Genomic DNA, 23,140 nt, shown 5'->3' on the forward strand with positions numbered 1-23,140 from the left:
TCAGACAAGCTCGAGAAGGGCCTGGCGAGTGTGCAGCACCGGCTCAGAGGGAGTGGACATGCGGGTAGAGCATGAGCGAGCGAGCCTCTCCCCTCGCTCTCGCCCCAACCACTGCTCGGCTCAGAGAGCGCGTCTGAGCACCCGTACCGCCCACCATGCCCCGTCGGACCTCGCGCGCAGCATCGACGCCCGCCCCCGATGAGCCAGAAGAGTCCGACGCCGAGGCCACCTCGTCCGAGGAAGATGAGCCCGTCGAGGCCAACCTCGCCACCAGGACGCGCCGCAACAATGCCGGCAACCGCATGGCCGCCTTGATCGAGGACGAGGCCGCAGCAGAAGTCGAGGAGATGTTCAAGGAGGAGGAGGACGACAACGAGTTCGAGAACAAGGGCGAGTCTGCTCTCCTCCCTGCCCCTCTACGCCTCCTGCAGGCTCAAACTGACTCTGGATCCCTGCCCACAGAGGAGAAGGACGAGTTCGACTCGGATTTCGGCTCGACCGACGAGGACGCGGGCGACGACGAGGACGACGAGGAGGCCGGCGAGCGCCAGCTCCGTCGCGAGGCAAAGGAGGCCAAGAAGGTGCGCCCTCGGTTCCCCTTTCACTCAGTCTGAAGCGGTGTTGACCCCGTCGCTCGTCTGCAGGCCGAGCGCGGCAAGCGCAAAGGGTTCCAGGCGCCCGTCCACCCGTTCGCCCGCCAGACCAAGGCCGCTCGCAAGGCCGCCGCCGCCAAGCAGGCTGGCCCCGTCGCGTCCACCTCGGCGACGACGCTCGACGAGGACGGCGAACCCGTCAAGAAGCGCAAGAAGGTCGCCGTCGACCCGGCGTTCCTCGTCCCGCAGCGCGAGAGCTCGCGGCGCCAGGCCGTGCAGAACAAGAAGCAGGTGCAAGACCGCCTCAAGGAGGTCGAGCAGCGCAAGGTGCGTCTCTCGCTCTCTCTTTCTGTGCCTGTTCGCCCCGTGCCTCGGCCAGCGAAGCCCATGAGCCGACCTTTCCTCGTTTTCCTCCAGGCCACCACCACGCCGCGACCGACCAGGAAGCAGCAGGCGACGCTCACGCAGGCCGACCTGATCGCCGAGGCGCTCGAGACCGAGGAGCAGAACCGCGCCGCCCTCCTCGCCTTCTACGCCGCCGAGGAGGAGCGTCGCGAGGCCGAGCGCGTCGCCGGCATGCGCTACGAGATCATCGGCCCAAAGCTCACGTTCCTGAGCCGGGTCCAAGATCGCGTCGACAACAAGGGCAAGGGCAAGGAGGGCGACCAGGACCAGATGGAGAAGGGGCGGCGGCGGCTCATCGAGGTCGTCGGCGAGTCGGGGTCCAAGGGGTGGAAGGCGAGCGGCGCCGAGACGGGCGGGCTCGTTCACGAGCACGACGCGGCGACCGGTCGAGGGCGCAAGAGTGCGACGACGGCGTCGACGTCGCTCAACTCGATCCTCAACTCGGCCGACCACACGCCGGGACCGTCGACGCCGCCCGAGCCGCAAGAGTACGCCCGCAACTGGCTCGTGTTCGACAACTTCGAGGGTTCGCGCGCCGACGAGCTCGAGGCCATCTTTGGCGACCACGCCGACTGGAGCAAGAGGCCAATGCCTGTCGGCCGTGCGTCCTCCTCTCGCCCTTTTTGCCTGCGAGACCCACCCTCGAGCCTTTCTGACCCTCTCTCTCTCTCCCTCACAGAGCTCGGCATCTGCCCTTTCACCGGCCTCCCCGCACGTTACCGCGACCCCCTTACCCTCGTCCCCTACGCCACCATCTCGGCCTTCCACCAGCTGCGCGCCATGGCCTCGCCGCACCCGCCCTTCGTCTGGTCCGACAGCCTGAGCGCCTACACGGGCGCGAGCGGCTTTGGCCTCATGGCCGACGTCGAGCTCGCGTGGGGCCGGCGCCAGCACGCCCAGCCCGAGCGCTACGCCGCCGCCGGCCCGCACGCCCAGCTGCAGTACCAGCGCGCGACGTCGGCGCTCCCGCCCACGCTCTACTTCTCGACCGTGTCCGGCGCCGGCTCGGCGCAGCAGCAGCAGCAGCAGCGAGCGCCTCGGCAGCAGCACGCGCCCGAGGACAACCCGTACAAGATCTCGTACGCCCACGCGGGAGGGTCCGGGCGAGGGCAGCGCGGGCGCGTGTCGCTCGACGCGGCGGCGGCGCAGGCGCAAGGTGCTCCTCTCCCGCCGCCTCAGCAGCAGCAGCAGCCGGCGCCGGTCCCGCAGCAGCACGTCCCGGCGCCGGTTCAGCAGCAGGCGCCGCCGGCGAGGTCGATCCCGGGTGCGGGCGCCGCGTTTGGCGGCGGCGTGAGCGTCAACGCGCAGGGTCGAGCGGTGCTGCCGCCGCTCGGCGGGCTGCCGCCACTGCCGTCGTTCCCGTCGTAGCGTCGCTCGAGGAGGATGGGCGAGAGGGGGAGGGCGCGCAGGGCGACGTCTCGCAACGGCTTTTCTCTCTCTCCTCGCGAGCTGCAGAGAGTCGGGAGCCATCGTTGCGCACAGAAAAACACCAAGGACACATACTGAAAAGGTCACAGACCCACCCGCCCCGCTCGAGCCTCGTCAATCCCGCGCGTCCTCCTCGAGGAACCCGTCCCACGCCCCCTCCTCGCCCTCGGCCGCCGCGCTCCTCCCACTCATGGCGCTCGCCGTCCTCGCGATGCTCGACAGGCGGTGCACGGCCTGCTTGCCACCCGCCGCCGTCGACAGCGAGCTGCGCGCGGTCGTCGCGCGCGAGGGCGGCGCAGGGCGACGAGCGACGGGCGCCTTGACGGTGCTCGGCGGCGAGGGCGAGCGCGTGAGCGAGTGCGACGGGCGAGGCGAGGCCGAGGGGGAGGGGAGGTGCGCTGCTGCTGCGCGACTCGGGCGCGAGACGGCGTGCGGGGTCGAGATGGCGATGCCGGTGCCGAGGTTGGGGGCCGAGGGGCGCAGGCCGGGCGAGGAGAAGGGCGCGGCGGCGGGAGCGGCGGTTGAGGAGGTGGCCGAGGTGGTCGACGGGCGAGGGTGGCGGGAGGAGGGCAGTGCGGCGGAAGGGGTCGGGTCGGGGAGCACCATCTGAGTGCGAGAAGCGGTGTCAGTCAGGAGGGACCGGTCGTGGATACTCGAGAAAGAGAAGGGAGAGTCGAGGCTCGCTCTGCAGTGAGCGGTCTCGAGGAGACGCACCTGGGTGCAGCCCCGCTCAAACAGGACCTCGTCCCCCTCGCCCTCGCCATCGCTGAGCACGCCGTCCTCGACGTCCTTGGCGAGCGCATGCGCCGAGCTTGCGCGACGTGGCGCGGGCGAGGCGAGAGCGCGTCCCGCCGAGTTGATGGACGACAGGGACGGGAACGAGGCCGAGTGCGCCGGCCGGTCCTTGGACCCTGCGACTGATTTGGCGCTGTCGGCGGTGGAGCGAGGACCTGGCGGCGAGGAAGGCGAGTGTGCGGCAGGAGGGGACGACGGTGGGCGCTTCTTGGACCCGGATCTGGCGGCGATGGACGACTTGGACGAGGGGAAGTGGGCGCTCAGGACCGGGGCTGACGTCTTGCTGTCGCCGCTCGACGGGTGCGGCTCGGCCTCCTTCTTGACCCTTTCGACCTTGAGCGGCTTGTCGGCGTAGGCCTTGGCGCGCCAGTTGCGTTTGACGAGCTCCCACTGAGCGGCCTCGACCTCGTCGCGAGGGATGCCGGCGACGCCGAGGAGGTCCCACGCGCGACGCTCGGCCTTGTCGCGCTTGCGGTCGTCCTTTGTGCGAGGCGCTTGAGCGAGGAGCCAGGGCGGGGGGTGGTCGTGGCCGTCGTCGTCGCGGTTGCCCCACCTGCCGCAGACGGCGGTCGAGACGAGTTGAGGGAGGCCGAGTGCGGCGGGTGCGGCGTGGCGGAGGCCGGTGTGTCGCCTGAGCTTGTCGACGCCGGTGAGGGCGTTGCTCCAGTGGTGGACGTCGCTGTCGAAGGAAGGAGGGAGGGGCGAAGCTGGGGCGAGGACGGGTGGGATGGTGGGAGGCAGTGGGGCGTACGGCGAGCGGGTGCGGGCTGGCATGATGAAGGGTCGGTACAGCTGTCGCACGCTCTGGCCTGTCGACGAGGCCGTGTGGGCGAGTGAGAGCAGGAGGGGGAGGGGGCCGCACTTCGTTCAACACCACCTCGCTCGCCTCTCTAGTGGCAGCGATCGACACCCGCCACAGCTCTCCACGCGCTACAAGAACAGCCTCGTGACCGACCCGCACCACCACGAGCTGCCGCCATCGAGGGCCGGCTCCCCCCTCCGCCTCCTCATCGCTCCTGATGAACGTCCGCCTCGGCCAGCCCACCATGAGGGCCGACGCCGGCCCGTCCACCACCAGCATGCTCTTTCAGCCTGCCAACGGCTTCGCCAGCGACGGCGACAACATGCTCGACAGCGACGACTCGGACGACGGCCTCCAAGGACCCGCCCTCGCCGACCGCGCAGCGGCACCACAGCCAGCACCACAAGTCGCAGGCCTGTTCGTCAGCGACTCGGTCTCGCCCGACGAGCACTTTGGCAGCCTCCCCGTGCGAGGTGCGCTCGCCTCCCTCCTCCCCCCACCACCTCTCGCCCAAGACCCCTCACTGACCCATCCCTGCGTCCCGCATGCCCTGCACAGACATCTTCATGATGCTCGAGAACAAGGTCATCAATCTGTCGCCCGATTACCAGCGCGACGTCGTCGTGCGTCCACTGCCGGCCGTCGACCTCGCCTCCTCCGTACCCCCCGACTGACCTTCTTCCCTTCCTCCCTGTTCCTCCATTCCCTGCCCTCTCTATCCGCCCGACCTCGCGCACACCCTCTCGTCGACGCCTCCCGCCTGCGCCGACCTACGCCGACCGCAGTGGACCGCCGACTCGGTCGTGGGCCTGATCCAGTCGCTCTTCCGCAACATGCACGTCCCCGAGCTCCTGTTCAACATCTACCAGCCGCGCGACCGCAACGACCCGTGGTACCGCCGCATCCCGTCGGCGATCCAGATCCGGCCCGAGGGCCGCACGGCGCTCCCCGACGGCTGGGCGCTCAAGCACGAGGAGGACCTGGACGAGGACGACGAGCGCGAGGACGGCGAGGTCATGCAGGTGTGGAACTGCGCAGATGGCAAGCAGCGCATGTCGGCGATCCACAAGTGCGTCCCCTCTCGTCCTTTCTCCGTCCAAGGCCGTGCAGCAGAGCGGGACGAGGACTGACCGCGCCCTCGCCCGGTTCTCTCGCAGGTTCATGACGGGTCAAGTCGCCATCGTCCGTCCCCATTCCCCTCCTTTGTTCATCGCTCGAGCGACCTGACGCGTCGCGCTCCTCACTGTGCACGACCCGCAGAAAGGCTCGGACGGCAAGTCGGTCGTTTACTCGGGCCTCGACCCCGACGCCCGCGCCCTGTTCGACTCGAAGCGCCTGCGCTACGGCTTCTACCGCAACCTGTCGAACGCTCAAGAGCGCGAGGTCTTCCAGCGCGTGCAGCGCGGCAAGGTCCTCACGAAAGGGGGTGCGTCCTCCCGCTCGCGCCTCGTCTCGCCGCGCACCTTCGCCGTTCTGGACCTGACGCCTCGTTCTTCCGCAGAGATCCTCAACTCGATCGACTCGCCCTACTCGACCTGGGTCCGCAGCCTGATGGCGGCCTACCTCGGCGACTCGCACGACTCGCTGTGCCCGCGCATGCTGTCGGCGAGCCGCGGCACGGCCCTCATCGGCGCCTACCAGGCGTCGCGCAACATCATCGTCGGCGTCGACGACATGTCGCCTGACTCGGACGTCCGGCGGGTCAAGGCCCTCGGGCAGGACGCGCCGCCACGTCAAGCCGAGCAGGACGAGGTCACGACCGCCCTAGACCGCTTCCTCGCCCTCACCAAGGTCGCGCCACTCGACGGCGAGGACCGCTGGCCCGATACGCCCCTGTACGCGCCGCTGCGCCAGCACGGCGTGCCCGTCCCGCATCGCGTCTGGCGGCTTCGTCCCGACATGGTCCCGGCGCGGCGCGACGGCAAGGCCAAGGTCAAGCTCGGCTCGGACAGCATCGCGTTCGCGCCCGTCGAGCTGCACGTGCTCCCCGCCATCGTGCACCGGTGCCGCCACCTCGCCGACGGCGACCTGCTCGAGCTCGTCGAGCTCGTCCGCGTTCACGTCCACGACAAACTCACGGGCGAGGTCAAGGCCAACACCAAGACGTACGATCTCATCAAGGCGTGGATCAAGTACGTCTTGCGCCTCTCTTCCTTCCCTCTTTCGCCTCAAGCGCCGCACTGACCCTCGGTTCTCCCTTCCCCTCTTCCCTCTCGCGCTCGCAGGGACTTCAAGCCCGCCGACCTGACGCACAAGTACAACATCGACGGCTCGTTGCGCGACGGCTCGAGGCGCTCGTCAAACGTCGCCGGCTTTGTCGGTCTCGCCACCGCGTCGGGCTCGGGCCACGCTCGCGAGCCGCAGCACGACGAGCCCGCCGCCGCCATCCCGCCTCAGCCTCAGCCTCGCCCAGCACATGAATCGCCTCCGCCGCAGCACCTTGCGGCACTGCCGTTGAGCAAGAAGCGCAGCGCCGGCGCCGCGAGCGGGTCCGAGGACGGGGCGGCCGGTTCGGGCGCGAGCACGCCGTCGGCGCTCAAGCGGGTGCGCACGGCGAGCGGGCTCGGCGCGAGCGCCGGCTTTCTCGAGTCGGCCGGCGCCGTCGACGGTACTGCAGCAGGGCAGAGCTCGTCCACGTCGGCCGCTCGAGCCGCCGGCGCCGACTCGTCGTTCCAGGTCTCGACTCGGCGCGACACCAACGGCGGCGTCCCGCTCTCGTCGAGCAGCTTCCTTCCAGTCGGGTCGTCGACGAGCAGCAGCGGCCGCAGCGACGTCGCGCCTGCCGCCGCATCGAGCTCGTCGGCGAGCGCGCGCCCGCCCGCGTACGCTGCACCTCCTCGCCCTGTACCTCCTCCTCCTCGACCGCCCGTACTCCCACCTGTACCTGCTGCGGCACCTGCACCCGCACCTGCGGCTGCCTCGGGCCTGTCGGAGAAGCAGCTCAAGTACATCGCCCGCGTCAACCCGGCTGCGGCAGCACCTCCTCCTCCCGCGGTCCGCTCGCGCCAGCCTCCTCCTCCACCACCGCCCGCACCCGCACCCGCGCCCGCCCCTTCGTCGGCACCCTCGACCCAGCCGGGCCCGCGCCACTCGACCATCCTGCCGTGGAAGAGGCGCCCGCCGCCGATCCAGTACGACGAGCGCGGCCGGCCGATCCACGCCGCGCCAGCGACCTCGGCCGGTGCATCGCCACCAGGACCTGTCGCTGGGTCCTCGTCGTCGTTCAGCTCGGGCGCCACGCCACGCTACGGCGGTCCGGGTCCCGGCGCCGCAGGGTACGAGGCCGAGAACGACGTCTCGCTCTCGTTCGCCGACGACGACGAGGCGCTCGGCGCGCACGCCTCGCGTGACTACTACGGGCACGACGGCGCCGCGAGCGCGTCCGCCGTCGAGCAGGACGAGGTGCAGGCCGCCATCTTCGGCTCGCTCCGCCGAGCGGGTGGTCCGGCCGCTCCAGGACCCGGGTCGTTCGCCGCAGCCGATGCGCGCGCATCGACAGCGGTCGGTTGGCGCACGGTGAGCGGGAGCTGCAGCGCGAGCGGCGCCGGCGGTGGCGGCGGGTCGAGCGGGTTCCTCGTCAAGGGCGACCCGGAGGACGAGGAGGCCCGGGCCGCCGCCGCTCTGCGTGCCCCGGCGCCGCGAGACGAGCGCGACGACGAGATCATGGGCCTCGTGCGGGCGCGGCAGCGAGGCGAGTCGCGCGCTCCTCCCGCCGAGCCGTCGGCGTCGTCGTGGAGGGACCGCGAGTGGGGCAGCGTCGGTGCGAGGCGCAGGAGCCCTGAGCCGAGCCGGTGGGACACTGACTGGGTTCCGAGGCGCGAGGAGCGGCGCGAGGGACCGCGAGAAGGCTGGACGGCCGCGGTCGAGAACGGGCGCGAGCGGCGCACGAGCGGCGGGTACGAGGCGGCGGACCGCGACGGTGGGTGGCGGCGTCGCGACGACTACCGGGACGACGACGTACGTCGACTGTCTCTCTAGCCTGTCTCTCCTCGACGGCGACTGATGATCATCTCGCTCAAACAGCGCGCCCAGTCGTTCCGCTCCGAGCCGAGGCGGCGTTTACACAGCCGGGGCTACCCTGTGCGTCGCTGCGCTCCCGTCCTCGCCGCGAACCCGAGCCGACCTGACCTGTCCATCGAGCGCGCCCGCAGCCATCCCCCTCGCCGCCACCGCCTGCACCGCCGTCCTCGTCGAGCCGGCTCCCGAGCCACCTCGCACTGCCGCAGCATCGTCAGGGCTCGGTCCACCCTGTGCGTCGCCTGCTCTCTTCGATCCTGGCCCTGTCTCGCGCCGACTGACCGCTCCTTGGCCGTCGTCAGCCACCCTTGGACCGCCGCTCGTACCTCCCGCACGACACCTCCCGCCTCGACCCGACCCGCACGCCTGCTCCGCCGCACGACGCAGCGCCGCCGCCTCGGACAGGGTGGGACCACGGGTGGCAGAGAGTCGCGCAGCCGTCGACGGACCCGAGTAGGAGACCCGGTTGAGTGCTCGAGGCCGACGGTGTGCGAGTTTGACAATTCGACGAGCTTGGTCTGCGTCTGCAGCTTCTGCGAGAGCGAGAGGCAGGGCGTCGAAGCGAGCCACTCAAGCTGCTGCAGAGACCTAGGAAGCGAGCGTCGTGCGACTCGCAGATCCGGCCACCTGCTGAGAGAGGGCACGTGCGCCCAAGTTTTGGTCGCCGCCCCGCGAGGGATCGACAGATGACGCCGGAGAGATTCGCGGGGCCCGTTTCGGACAACGAGGACTTCTGCTCGCGGCTCGCTCTCTCCCTCGCTTCCCTCACTCGCACGCCGCACCACCACTCGCACAGCCTCCTCATGACCAACAGCAACATCGTCGCCGCCGTCTACGACATCGGGCGTGGCGTGTGAGTCCCCTGCGCCTCTCGCCCTCGTCCTCGCGCCTCGCTCGCACTCCCTCCCGCAGCTCGCTGACCGTCTCTCGCACACTGCAGCATCAAGGGCGAGGTCGCCATCGTCGACGCCGCCATCTCGCTCGTGCGTGCCGTCATCGGCGAAGGGTTCCATGCCGTCGAGCGCACCATCCGCCTCGTGTTTGGTCCGTCGTCGTCATCCTCCGTCCTCCTGCCTCGCGCCGTGTGCTGACCACGTTTTGCGCCCTGCAGCCAACATCCTCGTCCTCGGGCTCATTGGTGGTGCGTCCCCCTCCCACGTCTAGCGCGGTCAAGCCGTGCGCCACCTCTCGAGCCCACTCGCTGACCCTCTCGTTCCTCCCCTCCCTCGTCCTCCTCAGTCGCCCTCGTCGCCTTCAACGCGCACCAGCAGCAGCAGGCCAAGGGCCGCGTCGGCACCAATTCGGGCGCCGGCCGCAAGAAGCTCGCGTGAGCGTCCCAGGTCGAGCGCACGAGCCGCCGTCGAACCCGACTGTCTGTTGTACCACCTGCGTCCCGCCACGCTGTACCAGAGCGCCTTGTTTCGTGCCGTCACTGCAATCCAAAGTTTCTGTCTCGAGCATCGTCGAGCCGAGTCCGAGCGAGAGACGAGCAGGGCGACGAGACGACTCTCGGAAAGTGAGGCCTGCTCGACGAGAAAGGGGGGGGAACGGCGTGCGCGTTACTCGGACCACGGCGCGCTACTGCCCTCCTCGCGCTCGAGCCTGTCGAGCTCGCGCTCGACGTCGTCCTTCTCAGGCCGTCTCGGCGCCGCCCGGACCTCGAGCGGCGGTCCCTCCCTGGCCTTCCTCCTCGCGAGCTCCTCCCACCGCCGGCTGTCGACCCACACGAACGCGCTCTCGCCCTCCTCGCCCTTGACCTGGGGCGGCAGAGGGGCGCCGGTCGTGCGCTCCCACCGCTCACGCGTGAGCTTGACGAGCTCGCCGTCGGCGACCAGATGCGCGAGGACACGCCGCTTGAGGAAGGCCATGCTCCACGAGGCGGCCGGGCCGTGCGGGTCGGCGGGAGGTGCAGGAGTGGACGGGCGGGCGCGGGAGCGGCGCAGGATGGGGTCCTTGGCGGGAGGGACGTTGCGCGGTGGCTGGCGAGGGAGAGGTGGGGACGAGGGGTGGTGCAAGGCGGTGTAGAGTGTGTGTGTGGTGCATGGTCCTGTGTACGTGGTTCAGGAAGTCAGCTCGACGCAGGCGCAGGCACCACAGAGAGTGCGAGAGATGGGACGCACCGATGCTGTGGACGAGGGCGCGAGTGTGGGCGAGAGCGGCCTCGAGGACCGAGGCATTGGCCGCGTCGCGCTCGAGAGGGGGCTTGATGGCACGCAGGAGTCGGTTGCACGGGTGCATGGCTCGGCTCGAGTGGAAGGGAAGGAGGACGAGAGAGCGAGGGTTGGACGACGAGGAGGGGCGGACGGCGATGGCTCTGGCCGAGTCGGTCGCGTCTCTGGGCGTGCCGGCTACGCTCTGTAAGCTGTGACAGAGTGCAGCTGAGCTCCTCTGCCGAGGTGGGCGCGAGAGTGGGTGCGGCCTTTGCTCTCATCGGCCCACTCCTCCTTGGGTCGAACCACCACGCTCGACGTGCCACAGGCTGGACCGGTCACTGCTGCTCTCGCTCCTTGCACCTCGACCATGAACATCTCGGCACGCAAGTCTCGCCCCGTTGGCGCCGCCCCCGTCCGCCTGCGCCCTCGCTCGCGGTGGTCGGTCCGCAACCTCGTCGTGTCCGGCGTCGTCTTGGCCGTCCTGTCGGCAGTCTGGGGCCTTCTCGAGCAGGTCAAGGTGCGCCCTGAACCTCCTCCCCCTCCCTTACCTCGAGAAGTCGCTCATCCTCCCTCCTCGCTCGCCCACAGTCGCGGTGGTACATCTTCGACCCGCCCGCACTCCATCAGCTGTGCAAGGACGCCCTCGCCCTCCACGGCAACGACACCGTCTCGGTCGTGTCGCACATCATCACGTCCCTCTCTCACGAGCACCCGTCGTGGACCATCAACACGGGCTTCAGCGCCACCCCGCTCGTCACGGGCCCGGACGGCAAGGTCGACCCGGCGAGCTACGTGCCTGCCGACCGCGAGTGGGTGTGGAACAACGCCGGCGGCGCCATGGGCACCATGTTCATCGTTCACGCCAGCATCACCGAGTACCTCATCGTCTTTGGCACCCCGCTCGGCACCGAGGGTCACACGGGCCGCCACACGGCCGACGACTACTTCCACATCCTCAAGGGCGAGCAGTGGGCGAGCAAGGCCGGCGCGTTCGAGCCCGAGGTGCGTCCCGCCCTCCCCCTCGTCGTGTTCGGGCTCTCCTCGTGAGCGCCTCGTCCTGACCAACAAGCTCTGCGCCGTCCTCGCAGATCTACCGCCCAGGCGACATGCACCACCTCGTCCGCGGCGATGTCAAGCAGTACATCTTCCCCAAGGACGGCGGCTTTGCGCTCGAGCTCGCTCAGGGTGAGTCCTCGCCCTCTTCCTCGCCATTTCCTCCTCTCTCGGCGGCCGCAAATGCCTATTCGTCGAGTGTGGCACTTATTCGTCCTCAGCCTTGGGTCTAACGCATTTCTTCTCCGCAGGCTGGATCCCGCTCATGCTGCCCTTTGGCTTCGCCGACACGTTCTTCTCGACCCTCGACATCCCGACCTTGTACCACACGGTCCGCCTCACGGGTGCGTCCTCTTCCTCCTCCCTCTCTCGCACCCTTCCGGCACACGTTGGACAGCCCTGACGACGCTCGGTGCGCTCGCAGGCCGCAGCATCATCAGCAACCTCCTGCATGGCAAGATCTGATCGCCCTCGCGCGCGAGGGAGTCTCGACGCAGCCAGCTGCGTCAGCGACGGCATCGGCAGCGTCGAGTCGAGGAGCAGGCGCAGGAGTCAGAGGAGGAGCGACGCCGGGAGGCATACTCGGCGAGCGCGAGGGAGGACGAGGACCAGGTCGGCAAAGACGAGGAGGGATTCTCGTATGGAGCGCATCTCGCACTTGGAACACCATTCTCGGTTATACCCTTCCTTTTCTCGCGACTGTGCGAGCCTGTCGCTCCCGTTGCCGCCAACTCGAGACTGTCGTCGTCGTCGCTCGGGTGCGTCCCTTTTTCTCTCCCTCTTACTCTCAGCATCAGAGCCGCAACTTACGCTCCTCCCTACGCAGCTCCTCCTGTGACACGCTCTGGTTGGCGTCAGCAGCTTCCCGCTGTCGGAGCTCTGCTGCGCGGCGTCTCGCCGAGCCAGTCGACCGCGCACGAGCCTCCTTCTCCGGTCCGCCTCCTCGATCTTGCTCTCGCGCCGAGGCTGTCCGTCCGTCTCCGATTCTGCTCGCCGAGGCTTCGGCCTTTCGAGACGGACCGGAACTTCCGACGGGCCCTCCTGGCCGTTCGTCGTCAGACTCGCCCGACCTTCTCTTTCTCGCTCCGCCATCCTCTCTCTCTCGCGTCGCCGCCTTCTCTGCCATGGAGCCCGACGTCCTCGAGCTCACCGCTGTCGAAAGCGATCTCGTCACGGAGCGTTACGTCCAGGTCCAGCTCCACGAGAGGGGAATTCCCTACGCGCTCGGCGGTGCGTCCGCTCTCTGTCTCTTTGTCTCTCCCTCTCTCCTCGACTGTCGCGGCCTGACGCACTTTGACGCGCCGCAGGTCTTGCTGGACTCGCTGCCGGAGCCGAGTCGTGGCATCGGGCGGGGTACGACACGCCGGTCACCGTCCTGTTGCGCACGATCCACGTCCCGACCAAGTTCGCGGTGCGTCTCTCCCTCTCTCCTGAATCGACCGTATCTGACGCTCTTGCACGCAGCCTATCATGATCCATGTGCGCCCGGACAAGGTGGAAGACGCCGCCGGAATGATCATCTACGACCCGGAGATCCACGCCCCTTTCGAGGTGAGCTGGCTCTCTCCCTCGCCGACAGGCTCACGAACTGATGCCTGTTGCCCGTTTCTGCAGACGCACCGATGCCGCTGGTACTCTACGCGCGTGCAGGGACAGCGCCCGATCCGGTCCTTCGTCAAGATCGTCCCGATGGTGCACCCGCAGGACCCGGGTCGAGCCGGCGAGCGCAACTGGCGCACGTGGGCCTATATCGTCCTCGACTCGTTCGAGCTCGCGGCCGGCGAGCCGGTCGACTCGGACGGGCACTACGCCGCGCTCATGGTCGCCCGGTGGGCGTTCTTGTTCGGCACGGCCCTCTACTGGGTCGAGCAGGAGCACTTCCCGCCGCCGCCGAACCAGAGCGCAGACGACCTCATCGATCATTCTCTCCGGCACACGCTCGACGCCGCCATGGCGCAGGTCCTCGTCGGCGCGCCCGGCGTCGCGACGATCGACCGGTGGCTCACCATCTTCCGCGCCGACAGCGTCGCGGGCGCCGCCGACTGGGAGATGGCGCACTTTGGCGCACAGTACCATGCGCTCGACCCGATCACGCCGCACGGCCGACGCAACGAGCTCAAAGGGCAGTACCGCGAGATCGTCAAGAGCCTGCGGGCCGGGCTCTACGTGCGTCCCAGCTTTCCTCTCGCTTCCTCTCGGCACCTCGACTCGGTACTGACATCGCTCTCGGTCTTCCTCACACCTCACAGATGGCGGTGAGTCCTCCCTTCTCCCTGCGCGCCTAAGGCCGCCTCGCCTTCCCGAGGATTCGCCTGACTGACCCTGTCTCGCCGTCGATCTCGTGCAGCGCGACCGCATCGACCCGCACGCTCAACATCACTTCGCGTCGCTCGCAAAGTCGGCGTACGAGCCACAGAGCCGCACGAGCACGAGGAGGATCGGGCGAAACGTCCATTCGCAGTCGTCCTCAACCTTCTAGATCCTGCAATTATGCTTCTCGCCTGTTTCCTCGCGTCGTGTCCGAGCCGAGAGCGTGTGTGACGTGAGCCTGAGCTTTTGACGAACAGCCGAGAGCGAGAAGCACGAGGCGGCTGGAGGGGGCTCGTGCGTCGGGACCTTCTCAAGTTGGGTGCGGACCTCGGCGTTCTCCTCAACGTCGCAGCTACGACGGTCGCTTGTACGCCCCGGCTCCGTGTTTCTCTCTCCTGAGCCCCTGACGGACGGACGTGTCCTCGGAGCTTCCTCGGCTTGTCCGTTCGTCGCTTTTGCCTGCCCGCGCTTGCTCTCCTTCTTCAGCACCGTCAGCCTTCCGCCTCGCTCCCTCGATGGCTCTCGTCGGTTCCGCCACCGGCTCGGAGAGCGTCTTGCTCGCGATCCATTGGGTCCACGGCCCTCTCGTCGCCGCCGACATTCACCACTTTGGCATCGGCGGTGCGTTCCCTCTTCCGCTGTTAGCCTCTCGTGGCATTCCCTGACAAGCTCATGAGCCTACAGGTCTCGCAGCGCTTGCCTACGCTGCACAGGGCGCGATCAACCAACGCCGCGACGTCGAGCTGATCGCCCGGCACCTCGTGAACGTCTCCATTCCGACACGTCTCGCCGTGCGTCGGCCGTCTCGCCCGTTCTCTCCTTCCCTCGTTCTCGTTGCTGACTCTCCTCGCAGCCTATCACCGTCCGCGTGCACGCCGCCGACCACGAGAGGACCGTGAACCGGCTCGACCACCGTGCTTTCCAAGATCGTCTCGTCGTCGACGCCACGCTGCACGGACCTTTCCAGGTGCGTCGCCCCACTCCCTCGCATCCGAAAGCACCAACTGAGCTTTCCCGCACATGCGCAGACGCACGCCTTCCAGCTCAGCACCGCCCACATTCGCGCCGACCAGCCGATCGAGTGCCACGTCAAGGTCGTCGTGGTTCCCGAGGCCGTCGAGCCCGACCCTCATGGCGACGGCTGGCTCGGCTGCAACGCCGTCATCGTCGAGCAGCTCGCCCTCGCGAGCACGGTGGAGGTCGATTCCGACGGCCACCATACGGCGTTCATGCTCATCCGCTGGGCTTTCCTCCTCGACGTCTTAGTCCTGCGGAGCAACGTGCAGGAGCAACGTGCAGAGGCGATTCCCGAGGAACAGCATGGCGCCATCATCGACCGTCACCTCCTCCTCTCGGTCCAGAACAGCGTCGACCGCTGGCTCGTCGGGCGGCACGGCCTCGAGATAATCGACGCGATCCTCCCTCGCCTCACGGCGCACCACGCCCGCAGCGCCGCGGCGTAGGAGAGCATTCAACCTGTTGATAGTACGTACTAAGCTCTCATGTTTCACGTACTAAGCTCTCATGTTTAACGTACTAAGCTCTCATGTTTAACGAACTAAACCCTCATGGCTAACGTACTAAGCTCTCATGGCTAACGTACTAAGCTCTCATGTTTCACGTACTAAGCTCTCATGTTTGAACAATAAAATTAATATAAATCAGCAACTTAAATAGCCTCTAAGGTTTTAAGTTTTACTCGGACCCTCACCTTTCCCGCCGACACTTCTCGCCTCCCATGAGCGGGCCTGACTCGCCTGACGCACACAGCGCACCGAGCTCGCCGCGCAACACTCGCTCGCCAAGTCCGTCTACCACCCAGAGCGCCGCTCGGGCCCCTCGTCGAGCAACGTTTTGCTCTAGTCGGTCGTCCTCTAGATCCCCCTCGTCCCTGCATTGCGATTCTCGTTCTCTCTATCGCGTTGTGAGAGCGATTGCTGCGCGTTGAGGGCATCGCGTCGACACCGGCGTCGCTTTCGCTGAGATGAGGTCGACCTTCTCAAACGCGGCTTCGACGCTATTCGGCTCGTGGCAGCTCTTTCTCGCCTCCTCGACGCCGCCTTCGTGTCTCTTCGAGTGCTGTCTCGGCGTGAGCGAGAGCGCGGACACGCACTGCACGCGTGCTCAACGCTACAACGCTCCTTCTCCTCATCGACTTGCTCCTCGAGCTGGTCTTTACTCGCTTCGGCTTGGCCTGTCTCGCCGCTCGCCCCAGCAGACCGAATGCCATTCGAGATTGCTGTTGAGAGGTGCTGGTGCCCCTAAGGTAGGCAACTGCAGGCGTGAGAGAGGGGCGTCAAGTTAACTTGCGTTTTGGACTAATCGAATCTGCGAAAGTCGTTGCAAGTAGAGTACAGTGATCCGGACCGTACGATTGAAATTGCGCTTACTGCCCGTAGCCTATAGATCAGCCTAATTGGTCTAGTCGCATGATACCTCATTCGGGCGAGAGCCAGCTCGTTTACGAGTCAAGCATTGAGGTGGTCCTCGGTTCAATTCCGGGATTGGGCCTTTCTTTTTGCCGGCCCACGACTCGTAGCCGCCATTCCGGACCGTCCTGCGCGCATCGCACAAGCCTGTCGTCGGGGCAGATCTGGGCGAGCCGGCAGTCCGAGTTGAGAAGGTCGACCAGCTCACCGCCCGTTCGCCTCCTCATGGCGCGATCGCTTGTGCAGGCAGACGAGAGGGCCTCCTTCGACTGGTCCCCGGGCTGACGGGACGAACAGAAGCATACGCGAAGCTCGTGGCCGCCGTCAAGAGTGAGTCGAGGCGCGGCTCAAGGTGGATGCTGCTGAATGTGCCCATTCCGACCGCCGCAGCGCCTTGATATCCTCGCAAGACTCCGAGCTCGGCTTCGCGAGCGCCGCAGCACCGGCCAGAAGGCGGTAGCGTGCGTGAGGCGGGCGAACGTAGTTGGCGCTGCTCCTGGTCCAGTTCGAAATCGTCGCGCGAGCGGGCCGCTGCGCCTCTTGTTCACATGCGCTGAGTATCAGCGAGAGCACGTAAGTCACCCGAGAAGGTATGCCGGCAAAATCGGGCCAAGCGAGACCTCGCACCCGGCGCGAAGTGCGAGAGCGCGGAGAGATGAGTCGGAGCTCGTCTGCAGGGCCTCATGTTGCGCCCGCCGCTCGAGTCGCTGCTCAAAGCGACGTATACACATCAGTCCAGCCGAGCGTCTGGGAATCAGGGTCTGGGACGCTCTCAGGAGTCCGAAGCAGGCGCAAAAGCGACGCGACGCCACGTTACCTTCCAGCGCCTCTTCCCGCCTCACTGCAAGTCACGACCCTCTCACGCTGTTCTCCACACGTCGGAATAGCCAGTGAGCACCCTGCGGCACCGGTCAAGAGTCGGCGGCGTGCGTGAGGCGGGCGAACGTAGTTGGCGGCCACGCCAGTCTGGTTCGAAATCGCGAGTCGAATGGGCCTCTCAACAGCGCTGCGGCTTCCTCGACTTGTCACCGGGAGCGCACACTCAAAGAGGAAGACCGCGAGGAGGGGTAAAGAGAGGCGTGGTGAGCGAAAGAGGGTGCCGAGCGGGCGGCCCAACTTGAGAAGGTCAACCCGGTCGACGACCGAAGTCCGCCTCCGGCTCATCGCCAGCGGCGCACGGCGAGGACAGAGCAGGACACGGGCGCGTTCGAGTTCCGCGACTCTCGTAGAGGGCTTGTCGAGCCCACCATGACCCGCAGACCTGCGTTTTTCTGCGGGAATGTGGTGGCCCGTGCACGCTTCGCCCGTTCCCGCCGCCAGCCCGCCGAGTCCGCCAACTGTCCGTGAGCGGACCAAGCGGTCGACGTCGGATCGAAAGGCACAGATCTGATCGCTCGCCAGCCCGTTTCGTAACACCTTCCTGCGCAGCCGGCGGGGTCCGCAGCAAGTCCAGCTTGCTCTCCGCGCTCTCCCCGGTGGCCGGCCGAGTTTGCTCGAAGCGCGAGAGGAATCCTTGCGAGCTGCACCTCGCGCGACAATCGATGAAACGGCAGCTCTCGTCACAGAGCTTCGCGCGCACTTCTCGTGCGTGTCTCGCCCCGGTTGCGCCTCCCTTCCTCGCGGCCGACGGGCCGGACAAAGTCAATTTGCAAAGTGAGCTCGTAACAAGGACGAGGCGGTGTCTGCACGGACCCTTCGTCTTGCGCAGATCGGTGCGCTCTCGCGGGATGCGAAAGTCGAGGCCAAAGCGCAACCTCTCGCGAGAGCTCCACTTTCGACTTTGGCAGCGTCGAGCCGAGGCCAGAAGGAGCGGGCCAGGCGGCAGCTGCGGCATCGCGGGCTCCATCAGCTTGGCGTCGGGTGGGCGCCGGCGCGGAACCGTGGGCCGGAAGCCGTCGTCGCAGATCGCCCTCAGTGCGGCCCGCGCGCGAGGCACGAGCCGTCGCAAGGGCGACGAGCTGGCGAACTTGGCGAAACGGGCGCGCGCGTGCTCGATCGCAAAGCAGAGTCAGAGCTCGACAGCGAGAGCAAGCGAGATGATATCGCAGGTGGCCGCGCGCTCGCGAGCGAGAGCAAGCGGCTCGAGTTGCGAAGGTCGCGCCGTGCGACAGCGTACGGGAGCGACGACGAGGGTGCGGTGGGGGCTGGTGATCCCGCTCGCGGGAGACTCGGCCGTCTCCAGGCTCGAGAGGTAACTAATTGCCTCCCGGCGCGGGGAATCGACGGGGCTACGGTTGGGCGTGGAGGAGGGGTTCAAGGGAAAGCTGAGCTCGTCGAGCCGTGAGGTCGCGAGACGTTGGTGACAAGCTCTCTCGACGCGCCAGAACCAGCTCGTGAGCTCCTCAACGTCGAGCAGGAGAAAGCAGAGCGACGCCGCGGGCCGCCGGACGAGACTGACCTTCCGCACGCCGCGCACCGACCTCCTCGCAGCGCTCCTCGCCGCCACCGTCGACGTCCACACAGCTTGCGCGAGTGCCGCGGTACAGAAGTGCTGTACGTGCGCGTTGAAGGCCCCCACCGAGGACGCCCACAGTCGACAGCGAGGAGCTCCTCTGCCCCGGCTCGATCGCGGTGTCGCCGTCAACCTCCAGTTTCCCCCCCCTTCTTCGCTCCGCCCTCGCCGTCTGCGTTTTCAGACGCCGGCCGCCTGCACGACAGCAGCCACTAAAAGCACGCCCAGTGCAGCAAACGCAGGTGCGCCCCCGTCCTCGTATCGCCTCGGTGTGGGCCATCGCCGTCGCGCTCCCCCTCCCTTCGCCTCTCGCTCGCCCCCAAGCCCTTGCCTCCCGCCGTGCCAGAGCTGACCCTTTGCGTCGCCCCGCACCGCCCGCGCCACCACTCGCCCTGCACCCATCACCTGCGTCGCCACAGCCACCCGCGCCAGCTCCTGCGCGCTCGCCTGTCCCGAGTGCACCTCGTCCAGCTCGGCGGCCGAGCCCAACTTCGGTGCGTCCCTCGCTCCCCTCTCCTCGGCCCGCGTGCGCGATCGCGTGGGGCGACTTTCTCGTGTGCGGTCGACACGCCTACGAGGAGCGCTAGCGAGCGCGAGCGGGTCGTCGTCGCCGTTCGAGCTCGATGGCCTCTGGCGACTCGGCGTTGGCGGCCCAGCTATCCGCCGCGAGGCCGCCTCGGTCAGGCGCGCAGCTGCCTCGGCAACGCTTTTGCCGCCTCGTCGCCAGCACTTGTACCCTCGCCTCGAGCCCGCGAGAGCTGACCTCGCCTTTGCCCTCTCCCCCTTGTCCGCCGCCTGCGTGCATGCAGACTCAGCACCGCCCACTCCGCACGCCGACTATCAGCACGATCTCGCAGCTCGCCCTGTACCAGGTCTAGCGTCAGTCACGGTCAGCGTCTACTCGAGCCAGGTGCGTCCTGCCTCTCCCTCTCTCCTCGTGCGCGCACGCGAGCCTGACGAGGTGCTGCGCATCCTGTCCCTCTCGCTCGCAGGCTTCCTGCGTCTTTCTCGACATGCCCTACGTCGGCCCACCGTCGTCGTCGTCGTCGCCAGTCGCGACCATGTCTTTCGCCCACGCGCCGCACCACTTCCACCACACCCCCTCCCCCGCCGTGGCCGCCGCCGCCGCTCCTCGCGCCGAGCTCAAGCGGCCCGCACGGCATCACCACCGCTCGCACTCGTCCGACCCGATCGCGAGCACGAGCAACTACATCTTCGTCCAGCCGGCGACCCCTGACGACAAGGGCGCCGGCCGGCGCGCTCACTCGTGGATGAGCTCGGCGCCGGCCTCGGCGCCCAACGGCCGCAGCGACGGCTCGACCTCGCCCGGCGGGCCGACGTTCAACACGCTCCCGCGGCAGCAGCGCCGCATGCGCCTCACGGCCCTCACGCCGGCCGCGAGCGCGGCGGCCGACCGGCCGGCGAGCATGGCGGGGCCATCGTCGCAGGACGAGTCGTCGGACAACGCGCGCGCAGGCTCGCCGCGGTCGGGCTCGCCCGGCGCGACGACGCCGACCGCCGCAGGGCAGGAGACGCCGCGAGCGACGGCGCCTCGCAGCGGCGTGTTCGACAACGCGTTCCCGTTCGGCCACTCGGCGTCCGCCTCGGCCTCGTCGTCGTCCCTGCCGTCGCCGACGCTCACCGACGACATGATGGTCGCCAAGCCGGCGCTCATGGTCCGCAAGAAGAGCGGCGAGCTCGTGCGCCCGTCGCTCAAGGCCGACACGTCGAGGCGGGACTTCTCCAAGCCGCGCTCGGCGCCGGCGACGCCGCTGTGCCCAAAATACGTCCACTTCGACACGCAGCTCGAGCACGTCAAGCACTTCCTCGCGCAGCAGCGTCCGGCGGCCGTGTCGAGGACGGGCAGCCCGATCGAGACCGAGACCGAGGACGAGCCCGAGTCGTTCCCGTTCCCGGCCATGGCGCGCGCTCAAGCCGGCACCCTCAAGCTCGTCCTGCCCAACTTCCCGACCCACTCGCGCACCGACCGCGACGCCTACGTCGAGTCGCTCACCTTGACGCCCGACGGCAAGGCGATCCGCGGCATCGTGCGCGTTCGCAACCTCGCGTTCGAGAAGTGGGTCGCCGTCCGGTTCACGCTCGACACGTGGCAGACGGTCAGCGAGGTGTCGGGCGAGCACCACGAGTCGTTGCCCGGCGGCCAGGCCGACCGGTTCGTCTTCACGATCCGCCTCCAGGACCTCCTCGCCAACATCGACCACAAGGTCATGTACCTCGCCATCCGCTACACGGCCGGCGGGCGCGAGACGTGGGACAACAACGACGGCCAGAACTACCGCGTCGAGTTCAAGCGCGTCCCGCTCGCGCCGACGGCGGCGGCAGCAGCTCGGGCGGGAGCGGCGGCGGCGGCGGCGGCGCAGCGCAAGACGGCGTGGAGCGTCACCAACGCGGGCCAGGCCGCCGACCGCATGGCCGACCTGCGGCGCGAGCTCGACCGCCTCGTGCGCGACGACGCGTTCGACGACGACGAGACGGCCGGCGGCGCGACGGGCGACTCGCACTCGGCGTCGACGGCGTCGTCGTCCTTCTCGAGCGCGACGCACAACACGCTCGGCCTCCCGGCGGGCAGGACGCTCCGCCTCGGGTTCGGGCCCGAGTCGAGGAGCTACTCGGAAACGCACGTCAGCGGTCGCGGCGAGGGGCCGGCGGCAAGCCTGAGCGGGCGCTACGACTTCGGCAACTCGCTCAAGATGTTCACGCCGGGCGGTGCGGCGGCGCAGGCGGGCGCGTACTAAGCTCTCATGTTTCACGTACTAAGCTCTCATGTTTGAACAATAAAATTAATATAAATCAGCAACTTAAATAGCCTCTAAGGACCCTGTGCGTCTCTCCTTTCTCTCTCTCTGTTCCTTGTCTCTGTCTCGACGGGCACTGACTGTTTATCCCGCCTCTCTGCCGCAGGCGACCGCCAAGCCGTTCTTCGACCCGGTCTCGACCTCGCCGCAGCGCTCTCGCGCTCCCCCTCTGCCCAACTTCTCGCCCTCTCAGCAGCCGCACATGCAGCTCGTCGGCGGTCAGCCGGGCACCGTGTTCGACCCGTCGCTGTCGGCGCCGATCAACTCGCACCGCGTGCCCGGCTCGCCCCTCGAGGACCCTCGGGCCGCCCTTCCTCCCGACTTTGGCGCGTCGAGCACGAGCGCCCTCAAGAGCAAGGCCTACTTCTCGCCGACCCTTCCCTCGGCACCGCCTCGCCCGCACAGCCCGCTGCAACCGCCCGCCGGCTACTTCTACGGCGGCGGGCCCACGGCGGCGCCTGCTCCTCCCGGCGGCAACGTCGGCGGCCTGCCGTACCTCCCGCTCCAGGACTCGACGACCTACGGCAACTTCACGTCGGCGCACACGCGCTACAGCTCGCACCCGGGCCAGTACGGCGCGACGTCGCCGTCGGCGCACGGCCTGAGCGTCACGTCGCCTCGCGCGGCGTCGTTCTCGCCCCTCGTCCCGCCCGCCTTCCGCGAGGGTCGCGGGCGCAACTCGCCCTTCTCGTCGCCGGCGCCGTCGCCGCCGTCGGGCCAATCGCCGGCAGGCTCGCCGCCCCGCTCGTCGTCGCCGCTGCCCCAGGTCGGCAACGGCGTCGGCAACGGCGCCGTCGGCCGCAAGCTGCGCAGCCCGCCGCCGTCCGAGCGCAGCACGAGCGCCGAGACGAGCGACTGCGACGAGGTGGCGCACCCGTGGAGCCCGGCGACCGACTCGACGAGCTCGACCATCTCGAGCTCGTCGTCGCTCACGTCTTTCTCGACGGTCCGCCACGGGCACGGCCGCCGCGGCGACAGCGAGTCGTCGAACGCGAGCAGCGTCCTGAGCAGCCCCGAGAGCGACGCGACGAGCGTCGGGCCCGACAGCCCGAGCTTCCCGCCCGGCTCGGCCGTCGCGACGGCGTCGACGGGCGTCGCCGGGACCAAGGGCGCCTCGATGACGCGCCCGAGCAACGCGCTCGAGTTCAGCAACTTCCTCGACCGCTACCGGTTCCACCTCGGCGCGGCCGGCGGCGGCAACTCGGCGTCGGCGCCCGTCAGCGGCGCGACGGGCGCGCACGGCGGCAACGGCAACGGCTTCACGTCGCCAGCGTCGCAGGCCGGTTTCTTCAACTTTAGCGCCGCGTCGCCGCTCCACTCGTCGACGTCGTCGTCGTCGTCGACGACCCCGCACTCGCCCGTCCTCGGCGGCGGCGGTGGGTCGCCCACGTCGCAGACGGGCTCGGTCATCGACTCGAACTCGTCGACGCCGCAGAGGCTGTCGCCACTCGCCGGCGTGGAGCCGAGTGCCGGGCCGGCGCCTGCGCTCGTCTCGTGAGCGCGTCAAGCTCGTCACACCACCTCCCCCTCCCTCTCGTCCTTTCTCCTTCTTGCCCATATATCCTCCGTCTGCCTTTTGTTCTTTACCCTCCCTGTCTCTGTGTCACCTCCTCTTTCTGCAGTGCCCCCTCTTGAGTTGGTCTCGTCCACCGCCAGTCGCCCTTCGTCTCTCTCCCTCCTCCTCGTCCCGTGCATCAGTCCCCCTCGTATTCGCGCGCTCCCCCTCCTCTCTTCCTCGCCCTCTGTATCATGCAGCTCGCCCTCCCTCTCCTCCCTACTACCCTCGCCTCGCTTCTCCCCCTCCCTCCCCGCACGCTCAGAGTAGCTCCCCTTTCTGTCCTCGCGACGACTTGCCGTGGCAACGATGACCTGTGTGCCCTTTCGTGG

At 68.3% G+C, this 23,140-nt stretch overlaps 6 protein-coding genes and 1 non-coding gene across 7 annotated transcripts; 6 read left to right on the forward strand and 1 right to left on the reverse strand.

Moving 5' to 3' along the window:
- Positions 1–171: 171 nt before the first annotated feature.
- On the forward strand, positions 172–2,430 carry RHOBADRAFT_52719 (uncharacterized protein). Its single transcript, XM_018416476.1, has 5 exons — positions 172–390; positions 463–581; positions 645–920; positions 1,011–1,599; positions 1,678–2,430. Exons 1-5 carry the CDS (start codon positions 303–305, stop codon positions 2,364–2,366), a joined length of 1,761 nt encoding a protein of 586 aa, XP_018271731.1. The 5' UTR covers positions 172–302; the 3' UTR covers positions 2,367–2,430.
- A 6,380-nt stretch (positions 2,431–8,810) lies between these two features.
- Positions 8,811–9,500, forward strand: RHOBADRAFT_66262 (uncharacterized protein; the record flags this gene model as incomplete). Its single annotated transcript, XM_018418915.1, has 4 exons — positions 8,811–8,893; positions 8,981–9,084; positions 9,152–9,181; positions 9,280–9,500. Coding segments are annotated over 4 exons (437 nt in total), but the record flags the coding sequence as incomplete, so codon positions are not given.
- Positions 9,501–9,599: 99 nt separating this feature from the next.
- On the reverse strand, positions 9,600–9,908 carry RHOBADRAFT_43107 (uncharacterized protein; the record flags this gene model as incomplete). The annotated part of the gene is made up of 1 exon (XM_018414175.1): positions 9,600–9,908. The coding sequence occupies one exon, from the start codon at positions 9,906–9,908 to the stop codon at positions 9,600–9,602; it is 309 nt and encodes a 102-aa protein (XP_018271733.1).
- A 652-nt stretch (positions 9,909–10,560) lies between these two features.
- RHOBADRAFT_31564 (uncharacterized protein) lies at positions 10,561–11,711 on the forward strand (the record flags this gene model as incomplete). The annotated part of the gene is made up of 5 exons (XM_018412978.1): positions 10,561–10,710; positions 10,782–11,195; positions 11,282–11,378; positions 11,498–11,590; positions 11,671–11,711. 5 exons carry the CDS (start codon positions 10,561–10,563, stop codon positions 11,709–11,711), a joined length of 795 nt encoding a protein of 264 aa, XP_018271734.1.
- A 659-nt stretch (positions 11,712–12,370) lies between these two features.
- Positions 12,371–13,740, forward strand: RHOBADRAFT_52722 (uncharacterized protein; the record flags this gene model as incomplete). Its single annotated transcript, XM_018416477.1, has 6 exons — positions 12,371–12,476; positions 12,554–12,657; positions 12,711–12,797; positions 12,861–13,412; positions 13,496–13,501; positions 13,594–13,740. The coding sequence occupies 6 exons, from the start codon at positions 12,371–12,373 to the stop codon at positions 13,723–13,725; spliced, it is 987 nt and encodes a 328-aa protein (XP_018271735.1). The 3' UTR covers positions 13,726–13,740.
- A 2,226-nt stretch (positions 13,741–15,966) lies between these two features.
- On the forward strand, positions 15,967–16,067 carry RHOBADRAFT_t37. The gene has a single exon. It is a non-coding gene; the product is annotated as a tRNA-Pro (tRNA).
- Positions 16,068–19,450: 3,383 nt separating this feature from the next.
- On the forward strand, positions 19,451–23,135 carry RHOBADRAFT_52723 (carbohydrate-binding module family 21 protein; the record flags this gene model as incomplete). Its single annotated transcript, XM_018416478.1, has 3 exons — positions 19,451–21,164; positions 21,265–21,278; positions 21,360–23,135. 3 exons carry the CDS (start codon positions 19,451–19,453, stop codon positions 22,749–22,751), a joined length of 3,120 nt encoding a protein of 1,039 aa, XP_018271736.1. The 3' UTR covers positions 22,752–23,135.
- Between the last annotated feature and the right edge of the window lie 5 nt (positions 23,136–23,140).

Source organism: Rhodotorula graminis, assembly GCF_001329695.1.
Source record: "Rhodotorula graminis WP1 unplaced genomic scaffold RHOBAscaffold_5, whole genome shotgun sequence".
Lineage (NCBI taxonomy): Eukaryota > Fungi > Basidiomycota > Microbotryomycetes > Sporidiobolales > Sporidiobolaceae > Rhodotorula > Rhodotorula graminis.

Bases quoted from the DNA above. Each gene is read 5' to 3' on its own strand.
- RHOBADRAFT_52719 (XM_018416476.1), top strand. From the start codon at position 303: ATGGCCGCCTTGATCGAGGACGAGGCCGCAGCAGAAGTCGAGGAGATG. The intron at 582-644 runs GTGCGCCCTCGG...GCTCGTCTGCAG, and splicing joins AGGCAAAGGAGGCCAAGAAG to GCCGAGCGCGGCAAGCGCAA. The intron at 1,600-1,677 runs GTGCGTCCTCCT...TCTCCCTCACAG, and splicing joins GAGGCCAATGCCTGTCGGCC to AGCTCGGCATCTGCCCTTTC.